This window comes from Canis aureus, chromosome 14, assembly GCF_053574225.1.
Source record: "Canis aureus isolate CA01 chromosome 14, VMU_Caureus_v.1.0, whole genome shotgun sequence".
In the NCBI taxonomy this organism is placed as follows: Eukaryota; Metazoa; Chordata; class Mammalia; order Carnivora; family Canidae; genus Canis; species Canis aureus.
This window is the reverse complement of record NC_135624.1, coordinates 52,134,063-52,153,070: the sequence shown is the minus strand read 5'-3', so window position 1 is coordinate 52,153,070 and position 19,008 is coordinate 52,134,063. Positions and strand designations below refer to the sequence as shown.

The 19,008-nt window shown below is 35.6% G+C and overlaps 1 protein-coding gene and 1 long non-coding RNA gene across 2 annotated transcripts in view; one reads left to right on the top strand and one right to left on the bottom strand.

Moving 5' to 3' along the window:
- Positions 1-19,008, top strand: part of LOC144283683 (uncharacterized) — a 20,681-nt gene extending 1,673 nt beyond the window's left edge. The window contains exons 2-3 of the long non-coding RNA XR_013352239.1: positions 16,056-16,244; positions 18,159-19,008. This is a non-coding gene — a long non-coding RNA (uncharacterized LOC144283683). The remainder of the gene's footprint in view (positions 1-16,055; positions 16,245-18,158) is intronic.
- The window catches only part of SRP72 (signal recognition particle 72), a 29,801-nt gene continuing 11,806 nt past the window's right edge, over positions 1,014-19,008 (bottom strand). Inside the window, exons 9-19 of the mRNA XM_077848127.1 lie at positions 17,538-17,669; positions 16,357-16,485; positions 15,310-15,382; positions 13,666-13,730; positions 12,172-12,267; positions 11,096-11,199; positions 10,883-10,960; positions 9,986-10,123; positions 6,481-6,518; positions 3,056-3,215; positions 1,014-2,436 (exon numbers count right to left, since the gene is read on the bottom strand). Of these exons, the coding sequence (XP_077704253.1) occupies positions 2,259-2,436; positions 3,056-3,215; positions 6,481-6,518; positions 9,986-10,123; positions 10,883-10,960; positions 11,096-11,199; positions 12,172-12,267; positions 13,666-13,730; positions 15,310-15,382; positions 16,357-16,485; positions 17,538-17,669 (1,191 nt within the window). The 3' untranslated portion in view covers positions 1,014-2,258. The remainder of the gene's footprint in view (positions 2,437-3,055; positions 3,216-6,480; positions 6,519-9,985; positions 10,124-10,882; positions 10,961-11,095; positions 11,200-12,171; positions 12,268-13,665; positions 13,731-15,309; positions 15,383-16,356; positions 16,486-17,537; positions 17,670-19,008) is intronic.

The following is a 19,008-nucleotide window of genomic DNA, read 5'->3' as shown; positions in this document are numbered from 1 at the left end:
CACTCAAGAATATATTTCACAATCTAAGGAAATTATCTTAATGCAATAAACAGACTTTCCTCATCAGATCCACTGTTCAAATAGACTTTCGAGTGATCTAAGTTTACAAGCAGCCTTGAAAATGCTGTGCTTATACTAACTTAAAAATTGTTTACTCCTCAATTTGTTTATAGACACATATAAACATCACGAATTGTCAGTGAAATTACAACTAATTTCTCTTAGTCCCATCAGATTAGTTTTGTAGCTCTGCAGGAGGGGCAAGAAGCAATTTTAGATATTCCGCCTAAAAAATTCTTAGGTATACCAAGTAAGTCCCCAGTAAGATGCCAACACCCAAAACACCTTAATCCATACTCACTGCTAGAATATTTTATTTTAAAATGTACCACAGTGAATAGATGTATCCATATTGGCTTTTATAAATGTACCACACACACACACACACACACACACACACACACACACACACACAGTATATATGTCATTGATTAAAGATCTGTCCAAAAGAAATAGTTACTAGAAAATTAATGTAGATGTTTATACTTCATTTGACAATTATGACTTAAACTGAGGTCTCAGTTGCTTAGTAATGACTGGTAATAACAATGGCTAGCAATTACAATGACCAAATAGAGAAATGTATTTCACTCTTGGTGCCTTGGGTCAAAGTTTTCAATGATGGGTAACTTTCACCAAAATTCTATAGCTCAGTTAACCCAAAAATGATTATCCTTCACCACAGAAATTTAATGGAATCTTGAATAACAAATTTATGAACAATTATTCCTGTAATGGGGTATATATTCAGAAGGATTAAGTATATCACTCTTACCAAAAGATAATTCTCAAAAAGTATTATGCCATAATAAACCATTCATATCTGAGGGTCTCATTTATATGTTACTGCAGATTCTGATTATGCTCAACAGAAAGGCAGCACCACATTTCTTACTCTTGTAAAGGAAGAAAGCTTTTTAAAATATATCTTTGAAGAAGTTTCGATAGATATGTTCAGAGTCCAACACAGCAGCACTTTATTAACAAGGATGAAGTAATATGATCACAAGGAAATACTTAAAGTCTAAATTCAATGCTATCTTGGGCAGTACAAAATGAATACTAACAAGGGTGGGCATCCCAGCATGTCTGTCTCAGAGCTGTTCAATGGGAAAGTGGCTTGCAAGCAAGAAGACCAGAGCAACACTGACACCAGACTGAATGTACAATACTTCATTACTTTGAGAAGGGTAATGAATAGTTGTACCCCAAATGATGAAGGCGAGTCATTTTAGTATCTGTTAATGGGGCCAAACAGTTCTGTTAAGTTCTAATAATGCCCACTATTGAACTCTGGAGGGTTTCCCCTCTACCTCAGAAGTCAATGTTCATGCTCTTGACAGGGCCATGAAATCTTTCTGATTGAGACACTCCAAACCCATCTGACCTCAGAACACTGGGTCTCAGAGTCAACTTCTTGCAACACTGCTACATTTTCCTTGAGTTCTTTAATGCTAAATCAGCATAATGTTATCATAATCTGAAAACAAAACGGGGTGCAGAGGAGTCCTAATTCATATATATGTGTATATGTGTGTATATATGACACACACACATTTCATTACTATTTATATAGTATGTGTATTCGGTATCCCATACTCCAGGATCACATGACAGGATGTATGGTTAAAACTGATGACATTTACTTTAGTTTTCCTGTGGTCATTCATGTAATGAAGTGAAGAACACCAGCGTGTAATAAGGTCCCTTTTTATCACATGATATCTCTAAGCAGCTATTTGGAATGCTCAGAAGATTCCACTTTCAGTCTCCTAAGGCCTCCTAAGACATAATTTAAAGTGGGATTTGATATGAACAAGTATCTTCAGACTCTAGTTGAAACCGAAGTAGTTTCTGTTTAGATCCTAGGAAACTCTGGATAACATGCATTGTTTGTGAAACTGAAAAAAAAACACCAGATCACAGCACACAAAGAGAAAGAATGCAACAGAGATCAAGGTGGAAAAATGCCCAATTTTGAGTCCTTATCATTTGTGCAAAGCTGGATGGTAAAGTAGGCCAAGTCTGACTAGACAGAGTTTGAGGAAGATGTTTTCCTGGGGGATGTGCAAGAAAATAATTTCATGAAAACGGGGGGATGGGAGAGGGGAGTAGCTCTGTGCTTCTTACTGTGTTACCTTTATTGTGTTCCTAGTGTCAGCGAGACTAAAAATAGCCTGAAAACAAGAATGCTTTAATCACCAGCCACCTTTTCCACCTTTCTTCTTTTTCTGTTGCTGTTTCTTTTTTGTTGCTGGAGCCCCTGCAGGTTTCTGGTGTCTTGGGGGTATGATATTACTTGTAGATGCAGATGCTGTTGCTGCACTGCCAGGTCTTGGGGAGGTCGGTGGGCTGCTCACAGTTTTACTGGCATCCCTGAAACCATCAGATCAGGAAAGTGTTGGTCATTCATATATTCAACAAAGGAAAAGGCTATAAAAACGTATATATGTGGCTTTCACTTCCTACTCCTAACAATCTCCCACACATACTCTATTTCTTTTAAAGTGGGCTCTTCGACTTGCTATCAATTTTTTCTTTTGAATACAATTTTAACTGCTTTATAATTAAGGAAATAGTAATATATGGTTCATGCCAATTTTTAGAAAGCATAGGAAAAAAATTTAAATGATTTAGAATCCTATAATGTAAAAATGACTTCAGTAACATCTTTAATACTTCTTTCTCGTCATCTTATAGTATGTTTATCTGTTTATTCTGTTGAATGACTCCGTGTATTTAGCTTCCTTTTGAAGACTAATTATATTCTAATACCTAGTATTAACAATATAATCAAACCAGAAACACATTTTCTTTTACATAAGCATTGCAAAACATTTGTTAAAGATATCTGACTATAAAAAAAAAAAGATATCTGACTATATTCCTTACAGCTAAAATACATTTTAAAAATTCTTACTAATGATCCTGAGTCCATCTGAGAAAGAATTGACCTATGCTCCCAAGGGACTGCATTTGAGGAGCAATGACTTACAGTTCAGATGAAGCTCCTGCAGTTGCTCCCTGGGTCCCTTTTCCAATCTGATCCTTCTTTTTTCCCTTCTTTCTTCCCCGGTAGTAAGAACGTTCTCGCATTGGTAGCCATCTTTCTGGATCTGGGGTCACCTTTGGGTCATAATTTTTAGGTAGTTTTCCTGTGTAACAAGCAATAAAGAAATGAGATAACGTTTTCAAGATAGTTTGCTTAAAAAATGTGTCCAGGACTGCGAATAAGTAACATTAAAACTGAAATAAGTTCATCTGAGAATGTTTTATTTGTATAATATAGCCAGGAAAAGGCCTTATTAATAAGCATGATACAAAATTCAGAAGCCATAAAGGAAGACTTTACAGATGTATCTATTAAAAAAAAAACTGGGGGGAGGGCGGGGTGTGGTGGCTGGGTAGTTCAGTCAGTTAAGTGTCTGCCCAGGTCATGATCCCAAGGTCTTGGGACTGAGTCCTGCATCAGGCTACCTGCTCAGTGGGGAATCTGCTGCTCCTCCACACCCACCCACCCACTCATCACTCAGGCACTTTTTCTCAAATAAATAAAATCTTAAAAAAAAAAAAAAAAAACCTTTTTAAAGTTTCATTTATTTTTAAGTAATCTCTGCACTTAAAGTGAGGCCCAAACTCACAACCCTAAGATCAAGAGTCATATGCTCTTCTGAGTCAGTCAGGTGTCCCTATATAAAAAATGTTTAATATCATTTGATAAGAGATACATTTTTAAGAGAAATAACAAAAAATATTTGCACACTATGTAATCGGGTGGACTGCTATTCTTAATATAGAAGGAGATCTTGAAAATCAATAGATAAATAATGCAAAGGAAAATGGGCATTGCTGTAATTAGGGTAAGCCAGGAGAAACAGAAGTCCTTAATCATGTGAAAAAATGTTCCACCTCACTAATTAGAAATGAAAAAGGTAATAAAATTCTATCAAGCTAACAAATATTAAAAGCAGTAATAGTATTGATGGGATAGTGAGAAACACTCAAACACTATGGCAGAGGTGTAACGTACAGCCTTTGTAGAGAGCAATTTGACAGTTCATTCAAAATTTATACCTTCAGAAATTTATCCTGCAGATATCTATAAGACACAAAGTTACATATAAGGTGGCTCAGGCGGTTGAGTGTCCAACTCTTGATGTTGGCTCAGGTCATGATTTAAAGGTCATGGGATTGAGCCCTGAATCAGGTTCCATGCAGAGTGGGGAGTCTGCTTCTCTGTCTCTCTCTGCCCCTCCCCCTACTCATGCACTAAAATAATTTTTTTTTTTTTAAGATTTTATTTATTTATTCATGACAGACACACAGAGAGAGAGGCAGAGGCACAGGTAGAGGGAGAAGCAGGCTCCATGCAGGGAGCCTGATGTGGGACTCAATCCCGGAACTCCAGGATCACACCCTGGGCTGAAGGCAGGCGCTAAACCGCTGAGCCACCCAGGGATCCCCTCTAAAATAAATCTTTACAGTATGCCCACACTATAGGAAGCTATAGCTATAGGTTAAAAAGTACATCTATATTTAATAATTTGGAAAAATGTCTGTGCAATATGATCTAAAGTAGAAGATTAAAACAAATTATCCTGGAATGCCTGGGTGGCTTAGTGGTTGAGCATCTGCCTTCGGCTCAGGTCGTTATCCCAGGGTCCTGGGATCAAGTCCCACATTGGGCTCCCCGCAGGGGGCTTGCTTCTCCCTCTGCCTATGTCTCTGCCTCTCTCTCTGTGTCTCTCATGAATAAATAAGCAAAATCTTTTAAAATAAAATAAAACAAATTACCCTGAAGACACTGTTCATTCAATTTTGTAAAAACCTTTATTGACTGAGCATGTACATGTATAATAAATGTTTCTAGGGCAGCCTGGGTGGCTCAGCGGTTTAGCATTGCCTTCGGCCCAGGGTGTGATGATACTGGAGGCCCAGGATTGGATCCCACATCGGGCTCCCTGTATGAAGCCTGCTTCTCCCTCTGCCTGTGTCTCTGCCTCTCTCTGTCTCTCGTGAATAAATAAAATCTTTTTTTTAAAAAAAGTTTCTATATACAAAAAAGTTAAATTGTAATTCTCTGGGAGCATGAATTTTTGGGTAAGGAATTTTACATGCTTTATGCCATTTTATAGATATAGATTTTGTTTGTTTTTAGAATGAGCATGTATCACTTGTAAGTTTTAAAAAATACTCTTCTGGGGAAAAAAAGAAAGAAAAGAGTGATACTGCAGATTACTGCTACCTATAGTTAATAGCTGTTCCCTTGCAGTATTACTAATACATAAAACAACATAAAACAACTTAGCATGTGACTCAATCTCAGGTTTGTGAGTCTGAGCCCCATGTTGGGCATGCAGCCTACTTAAAAAAAGTAAAGGAAGGAAAGAAGGAAAGAGACAGGAAGAATGAATCTGATTTACACCACAGACTTCCCAGACTCAGGAACAGGTAGGTGGCTCCGGGGATAACTTCTGACTAGTTGAAGTCAAACACAGTAATCCTGCCCACTCTTGCCAGGAATTAAGAACACAGCCTAAGCTAATCAATGCATGGCATTCCCTTGGTTAATGGTTCACGTTGGACATTGACCTAATGACCTATGCTGGCCCATGAGATTATTGGGAAAGACATGACAACTGCAGAAAGGCCTTTTTTGAACTGTTGGATATAAATGACAAGCTCCAGGGGGACCTGGATGGTGCAGTTGACTGAGCATCCAACTTTTGGTTTCAGCGTGGGGTCTTGAGACTGAACCCTGTGTTGGGCTCCGCACTCAGCATGGAGTCTGCTTGGTACTCTGCCCTCTCCCTCCGATCCGACATCCCACCCACCATGTGCTCTCTAAAATAAATCTTAAAAAAAAAAAGCCCTGACCCTTTTAACAAACAATGATTCTAATGGGATTCAGTTTTGTAAACAGAAAAACAAAGACTACAACTTCTAGATCAGTTAACCTTTCCTCTACACTGCCATTTTCATAAATAACCAGTTTGATGGAGTTTAGTTTGTAGCTGAAAGCACCCTAACGTATAAAGGCTTAATGTGTGCTAGGCATCATTCTGAGATCTTTTTACATGCAGTATCTCATTTAATCCTATGAGGAATATAATAACACATTCCATTTTAAAAATGAAAAATTCAGGCAGGTATATTAAGTAATCTGTTCACAGTCACAGCAAAAGAGCAATGTAATTACAGCAACAATTTGAATTCAGGCAATCAGTCTCTAGAGTTGGACTCTTTAAAGTAAAAAAAAAAAAAAAAACACCCTAAGTATTAGCTATAGTCAAGACAAAAGTCAGTATTCAAAGACAGAAAAGGAGCAGTATTTTTAGGTCTGAAGATTTTTATACTGGCCTAAACTCAAGCTTTTATCTTGTAAACTCTAAAGATTAAAAAAAGGAAAAAAATCTTTACCCTTCTTTTTTTTCTTCTTCTTTTTCAAATCTCCCTGTCTGCAAAAAAAAAAAAAAAAAAAAGAAAGAAAGAAAAAAAGAAAAATCATTACCATCATCATAAAATATTTATACAGCATTAAACATGTACAAAAGAATGAGCTGGGCACTTTATCATAAAGGCATTTAAGATTTGGCACTGTCTCACCGAAGTTAATAAACTTGCTGGGATATTAATACTGGTTAAGTTTAATCAAACTTCACAAACTACAGTTCTTGGAAAGTGGTTTAAAAAAAGACTGTTAGCTATGTTTTCAGAAAACAGATACCATTTACATGGCCACACATTAAGTCTATGTAAAAAGATAAGAAATCTGCACAAGCATGAAAATCTACAATACTACATTAAGTTACATGTTTGGCAAAACTAGAGAGCAGATAGCAAAGAGTATCTCTGGGACCATATGTGAGACAACATTGGTTGTGACCTTAGAGAGAGGAGAGCACACATGGATGGGAGGAAGCTTTAACTTTATAGGTTTTTATCTTTCAAATCTTAAACCTGGTGAGTTTACTGAACTTAAGTAAAATCTTTATTAAGTACACTAACAACAAAAGGAGGGGTGCCAAAAGGAGCATAAGAAATCAAGAAAACACTTCAAAATAATTAAGTACTCTGATGGCTATAAGACAAAGACCAAAAAAATATCTCTATACATAATCATACATGATATACCTCACCTCTATGGAAACTACAAGAAACAGCAAGCTAAAAAGATGAGAGCAACAATATCTGTCAAAAATTCATTCTACCAGGCAGCCCAGGTGGCTCAGTGGTTTAGCACCACCTTCAGCCCAGGGCCTGAACCTGGAGACCTGGAATCGAGTCCCAAGTCAGGCTCCCTGCATGGAGCCTGTTTCTCCCTCTGCCTGTGTCTCTGCCTCTCTCTCTCTCTCTCTCTGATGAATAAAGTCTTAAAAAAAAAAAAAAAATCTTAAAAAAAAAAATTCATTCTACTGAGTCATTCAATTGTGCAAGTTCTTTCAGGGTATCCTGAAGAGTAAGAGGCACAACACAATTATCTAATTTTAGAGCTTCATCTTCCATCCAGATTATTCAATGATCTTCTAAATTGTCTCTCTACAAATCACTCTACAGCCACGTCTATAATTTCTCAAAGCTTCTTTGCCATTTCTTACTCCTTTGCCCTTGCTCACGCTTTGCCTAATTCATCCCTCTCAAGAGTCAACACTACCCCCTCCTCCATTCCTCCATGAGGTGATTTCCTACCCCTGACTGTCCTCAGGAAGGACTATGCTCTCTGGGGTACTCCTCTAGGCCCCACACAATCACAGAACACGCATCCTTTATTGCAATTACTACAATATTTCCTTCCGCTAGACTTAGGTTCTTTTAGCTAGACTTAGGTTCTTTAAAGGGCAAGGATCATGACTTATTTTTTGTCAGAGACACAGTGTATCTTCAAAAGAAACTAAACCTATGGGGTGCTTGGCTGGCTCAGTCATGTTACTCCTGATCTCAGCATTGTGAATTCAAGCCCCATGTTGGGTATAAAGATTACTTAAAATAAAATCTTAAAAAAAAAAAAAAAAAAACCCCACAAAAACAAAAAAAACTAAGCCTTTGTATCCAAAAGTTATCATAAAAGGCTTTAATAATGCCTAATGAAAATAACATGCTGAAATTTAAAAGCCTAAAGGTCAATGCCTTAATAATTGGCTAATGAAAAAGAGAAGACTAAAAGATTAGAAAAGTACTATATTCTTACTAATTACTCAACTCTATTTTGGATAAGGAAAAAAATACTGAAAATATTTAAATAGGGAGTGCTTGGATGGTAATCAGTTAGGTACCCAACTCTTGGTCTTAGCTCAGGTCTTAATTTCAGGGTTATGAGTTCAAGTTCTATACTGGGCTCCATGCTGAGCGTGGAACCTACTTTCTTTTTTTTTTTTTTTAATTTTTATTTATTTATGATAATCACAGAGAGAGAGAGAGAGAGAGAGGCAGAGACACAGGCAGAGGGAGAAGCAGGCTCCATGCACCAGGAGCCTGACGTGGGATTCGATCCCAGGTCTCCAGGATCGCGCCCTGGGCTAAAGGCAGGCGCCAAACCGCTGCACCACCCAGGGATCCCCGGAACCTACTTTCTAAGGAAGGAATGGAGTAAGGAAAGAAGGAAGAAGGAAGGAAAGAAGGGAAGGAAAAGAAAAGAAAAGAAAAGAAAAGAAAAGAAAAGAAAGAAAAGAAAAGAAAAGAAGAAAAGAAAAGAAAAGAAAAGAAAAGAAAAGAAAGAAAAGAAAAAAGGAAATCTTTAAACAGGTATTATTTGAAAATCCCCTTAAGATTTGGCCTGAATTTTTCATTTTGGGTTTCTTGATAAGGCTTGAAGTGGGTGAGACTCATATGATGAAATGGAATTTGGAACAAGGTAGTATCTTTGAGACTCCAATTCTTCATTTAAAAATCTGTTATGATGATGACAATGTTTTTTTTTTTTTTTTTTTTTACCAGAGTTCATAATGAAGTTACTCATACTATTGCTGGTATTTTTTTTTAAGTTAGGAAAAAATTTTACACTTCAAAAGGCATTCAAAAAAGGAGAAAATAGTGAAAAACCATAAAAACCACAAATTTGGGGAAGGGTTATATTTCTTCCATTCTCTATTCATCCCAAGTCTTTATTCATAGAATCTTAAACATTTCACTGAGTAGGCCTCCTCTGTATTTCTAAGATGGCCAGGTGGGAGAATAAGAATCAGAATCTGACCTTTTTTTAAGTTAACGAAGGCAGTTAATCTTTCCTCCAAATCAGCAAACCTCATCTTAACTGGTATAGAATTACTAGATGATGTACTAAATGTACATAAACACTTACAGGTAAATAAAGCAGAGGACATTCAGCTAATGGAATACTATGCATAAAAAGAATGAAATCTGTCTATGCTAAGAATATGGAGAAGGGGCGCCTGGGTGGTTCAGTCTGTTAAGCATCTGCTTTCAACTCAGGTCATGATCCCAGGGCCCTGGGATAGAGCCTGGCATTGGGTTCAGTGATGAGTTTGCTTCTCCCTCTACCCCTCCCCCTGTTCATGCTCACTCTCTCTCTCTAGTTAAGTTAAAATCTTTAAAAGAAAAAAAAAAAAAAGAATATGGAGAAATCTCCACGACTTAGTAAATGAAAGCAAGGTGGATAAGTACAATATAACCCTCTTCTGCAAAAAAACAAAAAATACACCAATCCAAGGAAAATATTTCTAAATCACCTTTGTGTGTAATCACAAAGAAGATCCTGAAGGATATACACTCAATACCAAAGGTTAATTTGGTGTGGGATGGGGGGAGGTGGTAAACGGGATGAGGACTAACTGGGTTTAGCAAAAAAGAAGGGGAAAAGAAACAAGGGGGACTAAACTTTATTCACAAGGTATTTTCGGAGAATGTATTTTTCATTCCTTATGTAATTTGAAGTCCACATTAGTGAATGTTACAATGAAAATATTACCCTTGTTCCTTTGGTTGACTATCTCCAGCAACTTTTCCACCCTTTTTCCGAATGTAAGTAGCACCAGGAGAATTTTCAAGAGCCTCGACATCTACTTTTAGAGACATACTATCTGATGAGGGCAGGTGTTTACTAAGGCTGGGATCAAACAGGAGTTCAGGAACATAATATATACACACATATATGTCTGCCAAAAGAAAAACTCTTTATGTCTTTTGTCAAAAGTATAAAATTTTCTTAAATCTTCTATAGAATAACAAATCAGATGATAAAGTCAATTATATATTATATATCTAAATAAAGGAGCCATAATCTAATCATTTATTCCTTAAGTTGGTGCTGTGCTTTGAAATGGGGGCTTAATAAAATCTCTATTCCAAAACAACTATCAAACATAGATTTGCTCACTACAAAGGTTTTGACTTGTGGTTGCTTAACATCTACCACTCCATGTTGCATTTGGGAGCACACCCTGACTGAAGTAGCACATGATTCAAACTCAGCCAATCAGGACACTGAATCTCTTATTTTCAGTAAATGTTTGAGATGGGTATGCGACCTAAGAGAGTTCAATCAAAAAGACATTTCAGAATCTTTCACAACTACCCAAATAAAATATGCTTTTAATCTTTTTTGCTGCTGTACTTGAACCTGATATAAGCTGCATCCTGTTGACCTCATTTTTGCTTCTGGAACAATCAAACTGTGCTCCAAGATGGATCTATAACTGTATTTTTCAGTCATGTTAATCAATAAATTCTCATTTTTGATCTTACTAGTTAGAAAAGTGTTCCGTCTGTTGAAATTTACAACAGAAAAAGCCGTGGCCAAAATAGGTATTGGAAGGGATCTAGCACACTACTTGGGAGCTGTCTGGAAGAATAATCAAAAGGATACGCTTTTGCCTTCTCAGGATCTACAAGTGAGTAAGCAGAAATAAGCTGCGCCAGGGTGTGAATATCTTTTGGATTTTGTCTAAAAAAAGAATGAAAGAAAGTTAATGAATGGTTTATAAAACTGGAAAAAGTAACATAAATAAGCAAAATAATTCCTTGTGTCAAATAACAGCAATAAATTTGCATTTTTACATCTCTACCTTTCAGAACTTACTTCCATAGCTGTTCTAGGTCACTAATTGCCTCTTTCTTCCGCCCATATTTGAGTTTGAAGTTTGCAGCTTCTCTTATCAAGGACAAATGAGCAGAAGATTTGGGCTAAAGGTTCAATAAAAGGAAAAAAAACCTTTAAGGTAGATATCTACCAAGTTCGTGAAGTTACCATATTCATTAGATCTTTAAGATGGCCCTATCCATTAAATTCCTCAAAGTTTTACTGAATGCATGAAACAATAAAAATCACAAAAACATACGGGGAGGGAGGTAGACAAATTATACAAATGATGACCAATTTATGAATTTGGAACACAATCTATCTCTTTTTAGATTATCTACAACTAGAAATATTTTTTCATAATCAAATCTTAAAGATATGTCACCATAGTTCTCAAAATCAATACAGTATGTCTCCAAACACTGATATCCCAACACTGCTAATAGTGCCAACAGTATAAATGCCACATATAGACCTTGAAACTAACAGTGGATTACTGTTGGATATTGCCAACTTATAAAGACCCATACTGGAAAAAATGAAGATGTTCCTATTCCATGGAAACATGAGATACAATTATTGCATGTATTTATTGTTCCACCACTTAGTACCATCCATGAGCTCTCTAGCCACTAAAGATGAGTACTCTTTTTAAAAATTTATTTATTCATTCAGAGAGAGAGAGAGAGAGGGGCGGGCTCCATGCAGGGTCTCCAGGATCACACCCCGGGCTGCAGGCGGCGCTAAATCACTGCGCCACCGGGGCTGCCCAAGATGAGTACTCCTATATGCACTCATGTATTATTATTTTTTGAGATTATACACCAACATAACAAACTAGAAAGGACTTCAAAACCATAACTGAGCTTTTTTTCCTCCATTTTAAAATAATTCTTATTTCTAATAAATTTGCCTGGATCTGGTATACTTTAAAGATTAATTTGACAATCCAACAGTATTCCATTCTTTAAACAGCAACTTGGAATACTTCAATTTTTGTAACTTGAGTTCACTACTGCAGTTTTTTATTTTCATGTAAAAACATGCCCTCATAACAATTTACTCCATTTGTTTACCTGATGGTTTTGATACCACTGGATAGCTTGTGTGAAGACCTCAATGGCACTATCAATATCCTCTTCATGGCTGTACATGGTCACTAATGCAGATACCTAACCAGCGAAAAGTATAAACTAATGAATAAAATTCCCCCTTTTCTCCCACAGTAAGTTTTTTGAAAATGAAAAAAACTGGAAAAAAAAAAAAAAAGTATATAAAGGTTGTTAGGCTCTCTGCCAGTACCAAATTCATCATAAAATTTATTATCTTTCTAGACCATAATCACTAGAAAATACCATATACAACAGTGGTTCCCAAATACAAAGTGTAGTTATCTATAAAATATAACTTTCCTCTTAAACCAGTGCCAGTTGACCACTAGTGTGTAGCAAGGTAAGTATAATAGTTGAGAATGAGTGCTTAGAAAATTAGTTTATATACTAAAACACTGTTGCAACTTCCAATGTATGATCAGTGAGGTACACATCAGCATGGGTAAACTTCCATGATAAGTTCTATCTGGCCTGAGCTAAAAAAAGCCAGTGAAAGCCTTGGCTAGTGTGTTGGAAGGGCTGCAGGGAGACCCATGTGGCTAGAATGGAGTGAGAATGGGAGTAGCAACATGAGATGAGGACAGAAAGAAACAGAAACAAGAAGCTGGATCTTTGAGAAAAATCAATAAAACTGATGAATCTCTGGCTAAACTGATTAGAAAACAAAAAAGAAGCCCTGAATAAACAGTTTCATGAATGAGACAGGTTCTACAGATATTAAAGGGATAAACAGGACATACCTGAATAACTTTTATACCAATAAATTTAACACTGATGAAGTGAATAATTTTCTTGAAAGGTAATAAAAGGCCAGATATGAAATATCAGAAACATCTATATTTGATTCTAATACTGAAGAACTGTAGTCCAATCTTTAAATATGAAACTTCAAAAGAGAAAGCACTACCATAATACTGTTACACATTTACTAAGAGCCAACTGTAAATAAGCTGTGTTAGAGGATACAGACATGAATAAAAGTCCCTGTTCGATAAATGTAAATACCACCAACGACAGCATTAGCCTCTACTTAGAAATAGATGCTTTCATAGCTGTTATCAGTGGTCTAAACCTGCAAAGCTTGAATCATCACATAACAAAAACTAAATTGTTTGGCCACCACTATCACTAAACTATTTTAACTCAAGATACCACACTGAAGACATGATACAATAATTAAGATAAGAAATTCCCTATATAGGTCTTAGGTTATTTAAGGTTGGGTTTTAGTGATAATATGAGGCCTAAATAGTACTTGGTATATTTGCCTAAATAATGAATCAATGCAAAGCAGAACACAAAATGCCATTAAATGTAGAGCAGATAAGTAACCTATTTTACCTACTACTCCTATAGTATGAATTAAAAAGAAATTAAATACAAAGAAACATTAAACATACCAATAGACTGTTATTCTACTACTTTTTTAGTCTTAAAATATTTTGGTTATAAACTCACCATGCCTGGTTTATGCTTTAACTCTTCTATGCTTCTCAATATTAGACATGCTTTGGATATATTGCCTTGAGAGATTAAAAATATCATTATCACACAGAAGAAAGCATTATTATTATAAAAAAAATAAGAAATTTAAGTCACATTTTGTAATATCTCTAAATACCCAAACTTTGGGATCTTGGGGATAATGTGCTCTATTTATTCTTCTTACACATACATAAAGAAAATGAATCCTAAGAAACACTATATACCTTGCTTACACCCACAAAGAAAGTTAATGGCAGAGATGCTATAGGAAAGGAGTCTTGCAACTCCCACCAAGTCTGCTGAGTTCTATTTCAACATTTTTCAAATTCTAACTTAAAGGACATCCTATCCTAAAGACCTTGAAACATGTTACTACACATATGAGTGCAATGGAAAATTTCCTACTGTGTTAAAATACTTTCTACTCATTGTACATATCAGTAATGTAACCTTTCAGAATCTTTAAAAACAAAATAGAAATCAATGACAGCTCTTAGTAATTTTAGTATGATAAATAATCCTTTCAAAAATAAACTGAAAACTGGATAAGGAAAGAAAATAAGGGGAAAAGCAAGAAAAAGGAGAAGTGGGAAAAGGAAAAAGAAATAAGGGAGGAAGGTAAGGAAATGTGAGAATAGATAACGGGGAACAACAATGTTTCTTTCTTTCTTTTTTATTTAAGTTCTCTTTATGCTCTGGGGCTCAAACTCACAAACCTGAGATCAAGAGTTGCATGCTCTACCAACTAAGCCAGCCAGGTACCAAGACCAACAATGTTTCTCAACTTTGTTTTTATCACTAAACACTAAGGGAATCTTGTAAGACTTTTTTTTTCCCTCTAGTTGTCAACTATTCTCATCTTTACCCGTGGAATTTTCATTTTAGCCATCATAATATCTGTAATTTTTTTTGGCCACCCCCCAAACAAATGATCCCCATCCCACCCCTATATCGAGAATGCGTGGTCTATGCCAGAGACAGAACTTTTTATGATAAAAATGTCTTTATCTATGTTGTTCAACTAGCCACATGTGGTTATGAAGCCTCTGAAATGTGGCTACCACAAATGAAGAAATGATTTTTAAAATTTCATTTAATTTTAAACCTAAAATAGCTACATGTGAAAGTGGTACCAAATACAGACAACACAGCTCTAGATAATCATTCAAGGCTGGTTCAAATCATGGACAAAAAATACTAGTCAAGTTTTCTGTAGGATTAAAAAATGTCAGTTTTCCCTGCCTCTTCTCCGAGGATGTGGGTCATAAACTATAAACAAAGTATAATCGGCTAAGAAAACTAAATGCAAAGTAACCCTTCTTTCATGCAAATACTTTCAAGTGACAGATAATGAGCATTTCTACATTGAACATATCCACGAAGTTTAAGTATGGTCTTTTGAAACATAGGATTTCTTTGCTTCTAATTACTTTCAAGGCAGAGATTGAGAATTGTTCCAAAAATTTAAGAATAACCCGAGCAAAAGCTGTTTGAAACATCAATGATTATGCTTCATTATGCAAAATTTTTAAAACCACATAACTCACAACTACTTCAGAAACATTTCAACCATGTTTCCATTAAATATTTTAACCATGATGAAATAACTATTAATACCTTGGGAAATTTTCAGCTGTGCCATGGTCAGCTTAATTTCAGCTGCATTTTCTGGATGCTGATCTGAAAATTCCTAAAGTGTTTTTAGTTGGAGAAAAGAAAAATCTCAATTTACACAACTGCACACATTTCAATGATCATTTCTACATAAAATTTAAAATCCAGTTTTAAAAATTAAAGTTCTGGTTTCAGGTCTGGTTAAATTAAAGTTCTGGTTTCAGTTCTGGTAAAGGTCTGGTTTCAGGTCCAAAATTTCAATTCTGGAAAAATTGTATTGGATATCTACTTATTTGATATCCATTTTTTAAAATTATGCTCTGGAAGTGTAATAATATCAAGTTCCAGGAAGTCATTAATAGAGAAATAACAATTAATATTACACAGTTTTGTCTGTTTAAATAAGATACTCAGATGCTGCCTCCTTACTGAGAATTCTTGCTAGGCAACTTTGCTCTTCAGGATGGTTCTAATTTTATCATGTTCAACTTTCCAGAGTACAGTACCCTCAGGAATTTCAAACATGTAATGTAACAGCTGATTTAGGATAAAAACCAAGTCACTATCTCTGTAATTGAGGTTTTGGATTAGGATTCATTGGAAAATACATTATTGAAAAAAGAAGTTAAGCATATTCTGACATTATAAACCTAAAACAAACTAACTCATGCTAAATTGATCTCCAAGTGAAAAGCATTCTTCAGGGTTTATGGCAACCATTTACTAATCCAAACTTTTTTTTTTTAAAGTAGGCTCCAGGCACAATGTGGAGCCCAACACAGGGCCTGAACTCACCATCCTGAAATCAAGAACTGAGCTGAGATCAAGAGTTGAACACTCAACCGACTGAGCTACTCAGGCGCCCCATAATGCAAACTTACAAAAAACAAAGCTGTAGCTCAGGAATTAACCAAGTGACATTTGGAATTTGTCTAGTGGTATGTTACCTATTAGTTTTCCCGTTTATTTACAAGTTTGCAGGCTACTATAATGAAAATGAAACAAGGATGCTACATAACACTTCATGAAACATTCAAATAATTCCTTTACCTGAAGCAGTTCTATTGCTTTTGTGTGCTGCTTTTCACGGCAGAGCTGGGCAGCTTGGATTAATACAGGCAGGAGATGCTCAGGACTTTGGGACTGTAAACTGGCAGATATTTTGCGGCACTGTTCTGCCTAGAAAATAGCATTCCACCCGCCCCCCGACAACAAAAATAAGCTGGTTAATTAAATTAATGAAATGAAATGAAGTGAATGACCAAAAAGAAAAGGATGGGGGTGGAAAAGGAAGGAAACTCAGCTGAAAGACAATAGCAAGTGAAGAACTATCTGGGGTAAAAGAAGTGGTTTCTATGATCTATTCTCAATTTTTTTCCTATAAGAAAAGATTTTCATTTACTAAATTTAAGCTAGAAGTTACAAAAGCATTTAGGAAAGAACTAGTTCTCAGGGCAGGGTGAGGGAGTGTGCAGAAGATCAGAGAGAATCTTAAGCAGGCTCCATGCCCAGCTCGGAGCCTGACGCCCAACACTGGGCTCGATCTCACAACTCTGAGCTCATGACCTGAGCTGAAATTAAGAGTTGGACATGTAACCAATTCAGCATCCAGGCACCCTGGAAAGGACTAGTTCTAAATACTAATTTGGATGCTTATATTCCACAGTTTTGTTTAAAAAAAGAAAATACAAGTATCAGCCTGTGCTTAAAAGCAACAAAATGCATAGGTATTTCTTGCTAAAGTATTCAAAAATAACCTGGCTTAGTTCTAAATAATAAAAATGTTGCTGCCTTTCGCTCTCCCACTGAAAACCTCTGCTATGGAAGAGTTTGAAATCTTTATAGAATTAATGCATATTAGAATTAGAATTGACCTCTTTAGCATTTGTAACTTGAGTAATTATGTACAAACTAAAACGAAAGACAAATCTTAACCTATAATCACAGTCAACATCTTTGATCATTTCCACTTTAATTCAGAGACATTAGAAATACGATAATGAGAACAGTACCTCATTTACAAGTATGAATAGTATTCTCTTCCAGCTGTAGACTTTTACAAAGAATTGGGCAAATTGCTTGTTTAATAAATAAAATCTACGATATAGGACATTCTAAAAAATACACCGGTGTAAGACAAGAAGCATACATAGATTGTACTGATACTTCCATTATGCCTTATACCATACTCCAAAAGGTTTAGCTAGGGCAATGAGAGGTTTGTTACCTACCTGATTTGTGTACATAGCAAGTAAAGCTTTGTTAAATTCTATAGCTTGCAGTTGTTTCTTAGAAAGCTTAAACTCTACTCCTTCTGCGTTGGTTAATTTCACTTTCTTCTTGGAGTCAAAGACATTTTGGTCCTGACAAAGAAAAGTTCATCTGCTATTAACAACAATCTCAGACTTCAACTCTTAACACTTGAGGGCTTTATTCCTCTTCCATTTAGTTATTTTGTACACAAGAAAGCTTGGAAGATAATGCATCTACCTGGTTAGATTGTTTAAACCCCTGAGACGCATGTAAATTTGTCTTGGGTTCTTAGTTTTCTTTTGATTTATCCTTCCACTATTAACTACTTGTTTTGAGTTTTGAAGAAAAGTACTCACAGACAGAACGAATCTTACAGTGGAAATTAGGACTACAAAGATACAAAGAAATCTGCAATCTACAAACTATGCCCATTAAAATTCAGATGACAAATGAGGAAATTCTTTCCTTTTTCAAACAGTCATTATGTAAACAAATCATTAAAATTCAGAAATAAGTTCACAACTCTTTTGAAACCATTTTTAGTAAAAAATGCAAATGTAACATAGCTGTTTTTCTTTTATGTTTTTCTTTTCCTTAAGGTTCTTCTCACCTAAGCAGAAGCTCAATTTCTCAAACTTCTGTGTGCAGCAAACAGTGTTATCTGCCTTTAAAAAGTCTTGTTAGAATTATAGAACGTCACTTACTTTTCTAGGAAGACAAATTACATGCATCTTGAGGACAAAAGGAGCATCTGAATGTCTACTGTGTGCATAGCCTTCTAGCTTTGTTAAATACCATATTTATTTGCAAATAAGTGATACCCCATGCTTTTTAAACCAGGCCTTCTACTAGTTTGAAGACGAAGGAATCTAAAATAGGTATCACTTTTCCTGAGTGTGAAGCTCCAAACCAATGTAAATTTATTTTAATGTGCATGAGAAAACTGACTTTCATATAAATCAATTCTTAAGAAACCAGATTTCTAGTTGGTTCTCCTCTGTACTATTTTAATACTTCATCATCCATGCCACTACCAGACTTCTTTTAAACTTTGCTATCTTCTCTTAAACTTCAGCTTTTACTCAAAAATTTGATTTTTCAAGGCCTCCCATACCTTGGCATCATTTAATGTAACTTTAAAAAGTTTTTAAATAGCTAGCATATATGTATCCTCTAACTTCTATTTTCTCACTTTCTTTCCACAAGTCATAAGTATTTCTCCATATGTTCACTTGCTTATGCTGTTTATACCTTCAAACTGTAACCCTTCTTCAAGGGTGAGCTACAAATTTGCCAGCCCAGAGATCTTTTCTTTCATCAATAATGGCAGTTAAAAAGTAAAAAATTTAACCATGTAAATTTATTTGATTACTTATGTGATTTTTAAATGATGTAATGATTGAGTTTCACATTTCTTTTGCATCTATTGCATTCAGCACTATTTTGAAT